Source organism: Podarcis gaigeae, assembly GCF_964106915.1.
Source record: "Podarcis gaigeae genome assembly, chromosome: 2".
Taxonomy (NCBI): domain Eukaryota; kingdom Metazoa; phylum Chordata; class Lepidosauria; order Squamata; family Lacertidae; genus Podarcis; species Podarcis gaigeae.
The window spans coordinates 108753679-108766374 of record NC_139679.1 but is presented as its reverse complement, the minus strand read 5'-3'; the positions used below and the strand labels follow the sequence as shown (position 1 = coordinate 108766374).

General features: G+C 42.1%; 3 protein-coding genes across 3 annotated transcripts in view; all 3 read right to left on the bottom strand.

The window, feature by feature from the left end:
• LOC310835720 (olfactory receptor 2V1-like) overlaps nucleotides 1-12696 on the bottom strand; it is a gene marked incomplete at its 3' end in the record, with an annotated part of 99394 nt that overhangs the window by 64849 nt on the left and 21849 nt on the right. The window lies entirely within an intron of this gene.
• Nucleotides 2218-3201, bottom strand: LOC310839488 (olfactory receptor 2AK2-like; the record flags this gene model as incomplete). Its single annotated transcript, XM_083728128.1, has 1 exon — nucleotides 2218-3201. The coding sequence occupies one exon, from the start codon at nucleotides 3199-3201 to the stop codon at nucleotides 2335-2337; it is 867 nt and encodes a 288-aa protein (XP_083584254.1). The 3' UTR covers nucleotides 2218-2334.
• On the bottom strand, nucleotides 9507-10422 carry LOC310839487 (olfactory receptor 2V1-like; the record flags this gene model as incomplete). Its single annotated transcript, XM_083728127.1, has 1 exon — nucleotides 9507-10422. The coding sequence occupies exon 1, from the start codon at nucleotides 10362-10364 to the stop codon at nucleotides 9507-9509; it is 858 nt and encodes a 285-aa protein (XP_083584253.1). The 5' UTR covers nucleotides 10365-10422.

Below are 12696 nucleotides of genomic sequence, written 5' to 3'. Positions count from 1 at the left end.
TTCCAGTAAATCCTTGTGAAAACTTCCTACCACTCACCATCTGAAGATGCTGAAGATGCATTTTTGGACAGTATATATGTATTTTTAATTTCAATTTCTCTTTATATTTTAAATAAAAAGCTCAAAGAGATGTACCACATATTAAATCAATAAAACAATAAAACAATAACCGAGTGATGTTCTTCTGAACTCATGAGGAGCCTCTTAGTAGGTCTGGGTGAGTGTGAGCCCTGCCCCCTCAGCCAGTTGGAAAGGGCCTTGCCGGGAGCAGCCTTCACGCCTCACAGCTGGGCATATTTGATAATATTGAGGATCGTGAAGATGATGAATGTTCCTACGCATCTACTGGACAACAAAACAGCAGAAGATTAATCTGTTCTGTGCTTCGGTTCTGCTTATGGGCTCCTCACAGACATGTGGTGGTGGGCACTGTGAGAACAGGATGCTCAGCTAAACGGGCCTGTGGGTTGATCCAGAAGGACTCTCCTTGTGGTTTTATGGTAGGGGGCAGACTAGGGAGACTTCTCACACACACACACACACTCCCCACTTGTGTAGGCACGCACAGCATATTTCATTTGGGTGTGCCCCCAGAGATTTTGTAAAAATTATTTCAGCAAAGGAAGAAGGGATAGGGAATGTCAAGTCAAACAAACATGGACACAGAAAGGGTAAAGAGACAAATGGTGGCCAGCAGAACATGGATGGAGGCGAAGCTGGGAGACAAAAGCTGACAGAGGCAGAAGGAAAAGGCTGGAATGGATCCGCAGGAGCCACTGCTGGAGTTAATCAGCACGCTGCTGCTTCCAGAGACAAACACAGGCAGAAGCTGCAGAGCCAATCCAGATCCATTCCAGCCTTTTTCTTCTGCCTGCATCTCTCGCTGTCTGCTTTCCTTGGTCCCTGTGTTAGTGTTGGTGTTTTTCATTTTAGGGACAATATGGGACAAATGGACAGTTCTGGACTTTAGCAGGAAGAACCAGATGCACAAATAAAGGATGGGGGACACCTGGCTTACAAGCAGTGCATGTGAAAAGGTTTTACAGGTCTTAGTGGACCACAGGCTTCACAAATGTCAACAGTGTGATGCAACAACAACAAAAAAGGCTAATGCTATTCTCGGCTGCATCAACAGAAGTCTAGTGTCCAGGTCAAGTGAAGTAATAGAACCACTCTATTCTACCTTGGTCAGTCCACACCTGGAATACTGTGTCCAATTCTGGGCAACACAGTTTAAGATGGATGTTGACAAGGTGGAACGTGTTTACAGGAGAGCAACCAAAATGATTAAGGGTGTGGAAAGCATTCCTTATGAGGAATGCTTGAAGGAGCTGCGTATGTTTAGCCTGGAAAAGGGGAGACTGAGAGGCGATATGATAGCCATCTTCAAATATATAAAGGACTGTCACATGGAAGAGGGAGCATGTTTGTTTTCTCCTGCTCTTGAGCGTAGGACTCAAGGCAATGACTTCAAGTTGCAGAAAAGCAGATTCTGACTAAACATTCAGAAAAACCTTCTGACAGTAGATAGATAGATAATACTTTATTCGGCTATAAGCCCACAAGGTAAAACAAATCAATAGATAAAAATAGCATTTTACAATCTAAAATATCAACTAAAATATTTCAACGCATAATCTCCATCACACTATTCAGATGACAGTAACAGCTGTTGGTCAGTGGAACAGTCTCTCAGGAGAGTTGGTGGAGCTGGGAGCCCAGAATATGCCCAGCTCTTTCACTGTAGGTTATATATTAGAGAGGGGAAATGACCCTTAGAATTTATACAATTTTTTAGGGCATTGCAAAAATTTCCAATTATGCATAATTCCAATAAAAGTTTCAGCAGTCATGAAATCAGGTTATTAAGGGTTTGTTCGAAACATTATGCACGCATTCACACACACCCCAATCACAGACATACATATGATTTTCCCCAGAGAAATTAAATCTGAATTAAATGGGGAGGGTTGGGGAATACAGCCACACATTTCAGTGCCAAGAACACCAAATGGGCACTGTTGAAAACCTGTGTTATTCACCTGTGTTGGCTCCATTTACGAATGAAGCCCCCTAACATATTTCCAAGTGGTTTTACATTAAAACAACTTGAACAATGACAACAACTAAAAACAATGACAACAACTAACAACAAGAAGTCTCTGGTTTCCACACTCTGTTCACTCGTGAGTAGCAAGAATCCCACAATAATACGCCCATCTGAAGCATCCTTAGACAAATTTGGTATCTCTCACTTAAGTTTCCTCCAGCTAAATTTCAGCCCCTGGATAAATTCCAAAGGGATGGTACCTGCCATTCTGTTTCCTGCTGAAATCATTGACACATTGTGCATCTTGCAAAGAGCTTTCTCAGTGCTGCTAAGACGTCCCGGTTCCTCAGGCTGTATATGAAAGGATTCATCATGGCAGGCGCAATGGTAAAAAACACAGCGTTTATCATGGCCCTTTGTGCTGAATAGGAAGCGGCAGGTGTCATGTACGTCAAAATGGCCGTAACGTAGAAGATCCCAACCACACACAGATGGGACAAACAGGTCCCCAAGGCCTTGTGGCTTCTTCCAGAGGATCGTGCTCTGAAGACTTGAAGTAGGATGGCTATGTAGGAAGCCAGGATGACTGAGATGGGGATGAGAAAAACTAGGAAATCCCCAAAATATGTGACTTTATTGAAGGCAGAATTGTCAGAGCAGGACAACTGAACAAGGGCTGGATAATCACACATGTAGTGTCTGATCACATTGGACTTGCAGTAGGGAAGTGGCAGTACATAAAGGGAACAGGTCAAGGCCTGCACAGAAGACCAAAACCAGGCAGCAACTGACATGATGTTGCAGATTTTGCTCCTCATGAGAACCGGATATTGTAACGGCCTGCAGATAGCCACATACCTGTCATATGACATGGTTGCCAGGATGAGGCATTCTGCCCCACCCAAGAGCAGTATGACAGAGATCTGCACAAAACAACCGTAGAGTGAAATGCTGTAGCTCTGGGTTAAAAAATTCACTGCCATTTTGGGAACAATGGTGAGAACTTGGCAGAGGTCCATGAAGGCTAGTTGGCTGAGGAAAAAATACATTGGGGTCTGCAGGCCAGAGTCTGTCCTGATCAGAAAAAGAAGGAGGCTGTTCCCCACCAGAGCTACTATGAACATGAAGAAGATCACACCAAGGAAAACCATAGGTGACCTTTGATGCTGAAGTCCAACAAGAAGGAACACGGTCCATGACGTTGAATTCCCCTCTCCCATCCCTCCTGCATTTGCCCAAATTTCACCTGTAGACTCAAGGAGAAGACATGTGAGAAGTGATGTGCCAAATTGTAAGGTTGAATTCACTGTACACATAACATAAACAACAAAAAAGAGAGCAGTTTTTAACATAATGGATTGTGTCCAATGCTCTGCACAATTAGTTCTGCTGGTGCAACAAGACCTCCGCTTCTCTACTCCCCCCATGAGTCCCCCCAAAATGTTTAGGGGTTCCCAACCCTCCAGCTGAGATTTTGAGGGTTCAATGGGACAGCTGGAGGGAAGAGGAAGTTCTACTAAATGCATTAAAGTCCATATACTGCCCAATATGTTAGAGGTCTCTCTGGGTGCATCCAGATTTTCACTACTTTGCTTGTGGGATTCAATGGCATAGCAGCAAATTCGGGTTTCTCAGTTAATGTGGATTGGATTCTTTTGTGCAACAAACCTATTCCTCCTCCCCCCCCCCGCTGTCGCCCCCCCTCTGGGTGTGGTGTTTTTGTTTTGTTTTTGTATTGTATTGTATTGTATAATTCTTTTTCTTTTCTTTTTTAATCTTTAAACTGCTAATAAATATTATTTTTAAAGAAAGGAATGCAAATATTTCTGTTTCTACTCTTTTATTATTTATCCGGTCTGCTCCATACTTACACACTACCTGATTTCTGGTTCAACCAGGTGAATTTCTAAACTGGAGAATTTATTACTTGTCTCAACAATCATCTCCTTCAGTTTGGGTCTATCTTTTCATCCTGTCTGCATTATGAAGGTGCATGACATTGGAAACAAAACAAAAGGCACCTCATTGCAGCAAAACACTGCAAGAAACTAAAGACAAATCACCATCTTGATGCAATCATGTGTATGACTGCAAAATAGTGACAACTATCAGAGCCTTTCAGTATTTGAAGAAGACAATAATCTTCACCATTCACAGAGCCTTAAAGTGCTCAAAGAGCTGACCATGTCAGAAGTAAGTCCTATTAAATTCAATAAGGCTTACTCCCAGGGAAGTGGGGTTAGGATTGTAGCCTAACTCTGTCACCTTGGAATAGTGAGCCAGAATTAAAGATAGCACATGTACAGGAAGAATGCAATGATAATAAATGTTGCTTAATTTAATGGCTAGTAGGATGTAAGGCAAAGATGCCAAAATCTTTAGCAAAACATTCAAATGGATTTTATTACCCTGACATTAAAATGTACATTTCCAAACTTCCTAGAAAACACAGATTCTTACACATTCTAAATCTATACATTTTACATTTTATCTGATGCAAAATTCTGAAAATAGGTGTGTGGAGCTGTCACTGATATGGTCCAATCGAATCCAAATTGCTTTTTACTGATATGGTAAACAGTTATGTTTTCTCATTTTTCCAGTCTTAAATTCAGTTCTCGACATTCCCACAGCTATTTGCAATTAATAATAATTTTAAAAATACTCAGGAAATTCAGGTGCCATTTAGTGCTAATTTCTCCTAATAATACACATTTTTGCAAGCAATTGTCCTTACACATTGGTTGGGAAAAGATGAAGGACAGCGGTGTTTCAACTGGCATAGTGGTTTTGGAATTGTGAATTCATTTTAATGCAAATGAAATAAAATGAAATGAAATAAACCCATCCCTAATATGTATTTATCTTGCTCTCTTTTTAATCCCTTGGCCATTCATGGAGGGTAAGGCAGGATAGAAATTAACTAAAATACACTAAATAAATAAATAAATAAATACATTTTCTTGTTTGATTATATTCTTGCATTAACCATATGCTTGCGAGGTTTCTGAGTAAAAATAAGTGAGTGTTATCATGAATTAACATGATGGACCATCACACTTCAAAAGATTGCATCCAGAGTAGCCCCATTGAAATTAATGGCCAGGACTAACTTAGGTCCATTAAATTCCAGGGGGCTACAGACCTGGATGCAATCCAAAGTAACTATGACTTCTACAAAAGTTAAGAATTACATACCTGTGCCGACCGCTTCTGTTTACAACATCCAGAAGGGAGAAAAAGTAGTTTCTTAAAATGAAATATCCGTTGAAAAACATTCATGCTTCTGTTGTGTTAATTAAATCTTTTTCAATCATTACTACTGCCATAGCTCCCCAAATTTAAAGGGGTGACAACTCTTCTTCTACTGCAAAAATAATTTATCCTACATTCTATGTGAAAAAGAGATATGTCTTCTTCATTGATGAGAAAGGTTCACATTCATTTTATATTCAAAAGTAGCAGGGAGGAATGCCCTGACCTATATTCATGGCTGCAGAGCTATATGTGCCTTTGCTTCCCTTTAACATGCTTGATTTTAAAAATTCCAAACAATAATCAAAACCAATTCATACTCTCTTATAAAGCAACATGCATACGTCAGAAAATATCCTAAGCTATGTTTACAGCAAAATGTTTGCTTAGCCCAACTGGCTCCCTGTTTCTAGTGACAGGAAAAAAGATAAGATGCCTTTTGATTTTGAAACATTCAAACCAGAACCAGTATTTCTCACCCGCCACATATCCAATCCAGTATTTCTCATCCCAATGGAGAAATGTTCAGCCAACTCCATCTTTAGGGACTTTGGCTCCGAGTCCAAGATTTTAATTGTTACCGAACTTTAATGCAGTTCAAAAGTGAAAACTTCACATCCCAAAGTTGCTGTAACTTTCTTGCACAGTATTTTATAAGGTTGTTGTGGATGAGGATTAATGCTCCCACCCATCTACTGAACAATAAAAAAAGAAGAAGATTCAAATGTTCAGTGGTGAGGTCCTACGTATGGGCTCCTCACAGACATGGGATGCTGGGCACTGTGAAAACAGGATGCCCAACTAAAAGGGCTGAGCCAGCAGGGTACTCCTTATGGTTTTGGGATGTCGATAGCGCTGTGGTCTAAACCATGGAGCCTCTTGGGCTTGCCGATTGGAAGGTTGGTGGTTTGAATCCCCACAACAGAGTGAGCTCCCATTGCTCTGTCCCCGCTCCTGCCAACCTAGCAGTTTGAAAGCACACCAGTACAAGGAGATAAATAGGTACCACTGTGGTGGGAAGGTAAACGGCATTTCTGTGCGGTCTGGTTTCCGTCATGGTGTCCTCTTGCGCCAGAAGCGGTTGAGTCATGCTGGCCACATGACCTGCAAAGCTGTCTGTGGACAAACTCCGGCTCCCTCAGCCTGAAAGCAAGATGAGCGCCACAACTCCATAGTCATCTTTGACTGGACTTAACTGTCCAGGGGTCCTTTACCTTTTTACCTTTTACCTTTTTAGTTTTGTGGCATTGGGCAGACTTGGAAGACTTGCAACCTACCTTTTATGGGTTGCATGCCAGTGGTGGGTTGGGCCAAAACAACAGTTTGAATCATATCATTTTGAAGATGGAAGGGACCTCAAGGGTCTTCTAGTCCAACGCCCTGCAATGCGGGAATCTCAGCTAAAGCATCCATGACAGATGACCATCCAAACTCTGCTTGAAAACCTACAAGGAAGGAGAGTCCATCACCTGTTGTGGGAGCCTGTTCCACTGCCAAACAGCTCTTATTGTCAGAAAGTTCTTTCTGATGTTTAGTTGGAGTCTCCTTTTTGTTGCTTCGGATCCTACTCTCTGGAGCAAGAGGAAACAATCTGGTTCCTTCTTCCATGTGGCATCGTTTGACATATTTGAAGATGACTACCATATCTCCTCTCAGTCTCTGCTTTTCCAGACTAAACATACCCAGCTCCCCTCAACTGTTCCTCTTAAGGCTTTATTATATTGTGGGTCTACTAAGACCCCTGGATCCCTTTGGCATATACTCCTGGCAAGCTAGGTGCCAACCATCTTATATTGGTACAGCTGACTCTTCCTGCCTAAGTGCAGAACCTTGCATTTGTCTATTATGAAATTCAGTTGGGCCCGGTTCTCCAACCTATTAAGGTCATCTTGTATCCTGATTGCCACCCCTCCAAGTTTGGGGTCATCTACAAATTTGATGTGCATCCCCTCAATTCCTTCATCCAAGTCATTTACAAATATGTTGAACAACAACGGGCACAGGGAAAGCAGTGCAGCAAAGACAAAACTGCCCGGCCCCATGCCTAGAAAGCACAGGGCAAGCAGAAAACTGCTCAGACCCATGCTTTCTAGCAGTGGTGTAGCGTGGGTTGCCAGCCCTCAGGGTCTCACAGAGGGGTGGGGATGGAGACCCAGGGGGTCACAGCCACAGAGATAAGAAAAGAAGATTTGTTCTGTTGTCAGGAGAGGTCACTTCCTGGTTTGCATGGAGAAGCTGTTTTCAAAGGAGCCCAGCAATGGAAACATGCTTCCATATGGAGGCAACCCGGGGTGTTGAAATTTTGCGCCCCTAACAATTTTGCGACTGGGGCAACAGACTCTGTGTCCCCACCACAATGTTACACCACTGCTTTCTAGGGATGGGACAAGCAGATATTTGGACAAGCCCTCAAATCCTCTGTGAATTTCTGAAGTTGTCCAAGTTGATGGTCGTCACTACATGTTGTGGTAGCGATTTCCACTGTGAAGAAGGACTTTCCCCCGTCTGTCATGAATCATCCCACATTCAGTTTGGGTGGATGACCCACAGAGAGGGTTTTGCTATCCTTTCTCCCTTTGCTAATGCTAATGAATCCCCTGCTAATTGTGAATGTAGAATGACCATCCTACCCATCCAAATAAATAAGAATTACACTTACGAGGACAAGTTTTTGTGTCTCCATGTAAGCATCAATATTTACTGTTCCTACAGCATAGATGAAAAGAGAAATCTTGTCATTTCTTAGTGCTAGTTGCAGCAGACATTATGGAGAGTATGAAATTTGAGTCAAAAGTGGCTTCTGCGAAGAAGAACATGGCGCTAGAATTACACAGGCACATGCTCGCAAAAAATCTCTGAAAACTCTGGGCATTGGTAGGTGCACCTGTGTAAGGAATAAAAATGCCGCCTTTTCATAAAATCACAAGAGGTCATAAGGCCTCAAACAGTTACAGCTTCTGAGTAGATGGCTGCAACAGCTAAGAAACTGCAGACTCACTTAGAGGCTTATCTTTACTGGCTTGTGGTTAGAATGCCCCCAAAAAGGGCAGATTGCTGTTAGGCTGTGGTTTATCGGGACACCTCAGCAAGCTTGGGCAGGGCATATCTCATGCATGCCTAAGGGGTGGTTGGGATGTGGCTTTATCACTTGAGTAGATGTGTGAAAGCATAGGAACACCCTGCCTTATTTGAGTAAAAGTAATTAGGAGTAATTCCTCCATTCTTAGGGAAATCAGCCCTGAGTGCTCACTGGAAGGACAGATCCTGAAGCTGAGGCTCCAATACTTTGGCCACCTCATGAGAAGAGAAGACTCCCTGGAAAAAACCCTAATGCTGGGAAAGATGGAGGGCACAAGGAGAAGGGGACGAGAGAGGACGAGATGGTTGGACAGTGTTCTCGAAGCTACCAGCATGAGTTTGACCAAACTGTGGGAAGCAGTGGAAGACAGGAGTGCCTGGTGTCCTCTGGTCCATGGGGTCATGAAGAGTCGGACACGACTAAATGACTAAACAACAACAACAATTAGGAGTGATGGTCCCTGGATTTAGAGGGATAGGAAACATCAACAGGGGTGAGCCTCCAGCCAATGGAGGACAGGGGAGGAACTTGTGATAAACATTTGCGTTTTACTAAATGGTGGGTGTGCCTGTTTTTGGACACCCATCCTTGCCAATATGTATCTAGAAACATTTTGCTGCTTCACCAATTTTGTTCAGGTTTTATTTTAAGGGTCCCAGGACCCCAGTCTTCGGACCAGTGTTTCATTTCCAACAACATGGTAAGCAGCAAATTAGATATCATTAAATGACTGACTTCCCAACCAAGCTGAAAAAGGCTCAGAATGGTGCCTGCAAAGGCACTTCCTCACCCAAAGGTGAACCGAAAGGTCACCCAAAGTGTTCAAGTGTCAAGTGTGACCCTTATCTAGACTTCAAACACTAGCACAGCAAAGACACGGGAAACAAGGAAGGCACTGCAAATAAGGTGGGGGTGGAATAAAGAGGTGGAAACTGATCACATTGGTTTGGCTATTGCATGAAGTGGATTCTTCAGAGTAGCCAAGGAGGCAGGATGGGGGCTGAGGGGGACTAGTATGGACAATCTATAAACAGACATTGCTTCTGTCCTTCTTCATAACCTTCCATTGTATTTCCGGAAGGGGATTTCGCTGGCTCCTCCAGAACCTGCCAATATGTTTATCTAACAAATAATTTTAAGCACTGCACATTTTGCACAGAGTTTTCTCAATGCCGCCAACACGTCCCGGTTCCTCAGGCTGTATATAAAAGGGTTCGTTATGGCAGGGACCATGGTGCAAAAGGCTATGATAACCATGGACTTCTCTGGTGTGTAGGAGGACGCAGGGGTCATGTACGTCAAAATGGCCGATCCGTAGAAGATCCCCACCACACACAAATGGGACAAGCAGGTCCCCAGGGCTTTATGGCCACTTCCAGTGGTGTGTGCTCTGAGGACTTGAAGGAAAATGGCTATGTAGGAAGCCAGGATGACTGAGATGGGGATGAGAAAAACTAGGAAATCCCCAAAATATGTGACTTTATTGAAGGCAGAATTGTCAGAGCAGGACAACTGAACAAGGGCTGGATAATCACACATGTAATGCTTGATCACATTGGATTTGCAGTAGGGAAGAGGCAGAACATAAAGGGAACAGGTTAGGGCCTGCACAGAAGACCAACACCAGGCCGCTACTGACAGCAGATAGCAGATTTCCCCTCTCATGAGGATTGGATATTGCAAGGGCCTGCAAATAGCCACATACCTATCATAGGACATGATAGCCAGGATCAGGCATTCTGCTCCGCCCAGTGTCAGCGTGACAGCAATCTGGATGACACACCCACAGAGTGAAGTGTCATATCTCTGGGTTACAAAATTCACTGTCATGGAAGGAACAATCGAGAGAACCTGGCAGAGGTCCATAAAGGCTAACTGGCTGAGGAAGAAGTACATTGGCGTCTGCAGGCCAGAGTCCGTTCTCATTAGGAAAAGAAGGAGTCCGTTTCCCACCAGAGCTATTACAAACATGAAAAGCATCAGACCAAGAAAAACCCTGGGTGACCTCTGGTGCTGAAGCCCAACAAGAAGGAAAACCGTCCAGGATGTAATATTTCTTTCTCCCATTCCTCCTTCATTTTTCTCCCATTCCTCCTTCATTTGCCAGGATTTCACTTGAAAACACAAAGAAAAAGCATGTGGGAAACGCTGTTCATAATTGTAGAGTTACTGCTCATCCATTCTTTGCACAACATAAACAACAATGATAGAGCAGTTTAAAATATAGTGTGTTAGAAGAATCTCTGAGAGCTTCCAGGTGGGATTTAGTCAGCTAGTTCAGGTTGTGGAATTAAAGAGGACCAACATAGCACTGTTATGAAACAAACCCACTCTTCCCTTCACCCTAACGATGGGGAAATGCTCTTGAAAGTGCCACTTAACATTGCTCGAGGCAATGTTGTATAACCTCCCTGCAAAACAAATCAGAATGAATGCTGAGACCTGACCTGCCCATGGACTGTCTTGCCAGAGTGGTACATGCTCTGGTTATCTCCCATTTGGACTACTGCAATGCGCTCTACGTTTGGCTACATTTGAAGTGACCCTCCCATCACATGTCAAGGAGATAAACAACTATCTGACTTTTAGAAGACATCTGAAGCCAACCCTGTTTAGGGAAGTTTTTAAAGTTTGCTGTTTTGTTATGTTTTTAATATTCTGGCTGTGGAAACCCAACCAGAGGGGTGGGGTATAAATAATAAATTATTATTATTATTACTCAACAAGTAATAGATTTTGTAAAATCTCCTTGTGATCATTGTGCAAAGAAATCAGGAGAAATGCTCAATAGGCAGGACTTGGAAACTCTATTGTGCTCTTTTTGGTGCTTGCTAAAAACATTTTTGTTTTTGTTTAGACAAGCCTATCTGGAATGCTGCTGTGTCTTTAGTTTATTGCTGGGTTTAAGTTCCTCAGTGTTTTAATTGTTTTTACTAACTATTTCACTGGTTTATTCTTTTTGTAAACCTTGTTGATTTTGGGGGGGGATTTTTCTTTGCAATTAAGTAGTATATAAATTTTATGAAATAAAGTTTGGTAACTATACGATGCTACCAGTAATATTTTAATAACCGTGAGTCACTTAGAAGTCTAGTTTGGAATTAAGGGTTATAAAAGCATCACTAATAATAATATATGGGCAGGCATGTCAGTCTTATAGCTTGTTTCTGTGACTGCAGCTATATTCTTAGGCATAAGAAGATTTCTCTAATAATAATAATAATAATAATAATAATAATAATAATAATAATAATTTATTTAAACCCCACCCTTCTGGCTGGGTTTCCCCAGCTACTCTGGGCGGCTCCCAACAAATATTAAAAACAAGATAAAACATCAAACATGCTACTCCATGATTATTTTACCTGATGTGCTCCATGCTTCCTCTCCGTCTGATTTCTGGTTTAACTAGGACAATATATTAAATTAACTTCCAAACAGAAGAATACAGTACAGGTATGCATGGTAGATAAAACACACAAGCACAATTTTGATGAGATCCTCTGTATAGTTGGTTGAATATTTTTTTAATGTAGTGGTTTATTATTATACAGATCCTTACATGTGTTATACCGCTAGGAATGGGGAAATCTCTCTTCCCCACCAACCCCTACACTCTGGCCAGCTTTAAATTCACTTCTCCGCATTTCCACTAGACTTTGTAGTTTGTTTATTTTTAAAGGCCCAGTGAAATTTCAGCAGCATTCTAATGCGAATTTCTCCCAATACCCATCTTTGTGTATACAATTTTGCCTAATGCAAACATTTCTACAAGGCAATTTCTGGTAATATAATACATTCTCACTAATATATGCATTAACTCTAGTTTATGCATGTATGCAAACAGTATTTAACCAGAGAAGTGAATTGCAAAATTCAGGTGTAGTGTGAAGTCAAAGGATGGCTGTGCTTTTGGTTTCTGAAGAGTGCGGAATAGGTAGATTTGCCGTTATGTGCAAACAGAATGTAAATTCTCCCCATCCCTGCATCCTACGAGACAAAAATGGTAATGATGCAAATGAATATACAATGCCAGGACACGAACGCACACACTTTTTTTGTTTTGGCAGTGTTTTATTAATGAATACACGTGAATAGGAAAGTTGGCTGGAGTGGCAGGCAAATCTAATTCCCATTTATTCTGTTTTGGAAAGAAGACTGGGTCATTTGGAACTCCCAAATCCAGGAGGAATTTTGGAAGAGTTCCTCAAAGCCCTATCAACCCTCTGTTTTAGGGGGAGAAAGAGAGTGAAGTACATGAGATTAATCCAGCCCTAATGCCCTCTTCTGAAACAGCCAATAGTTGGGATGT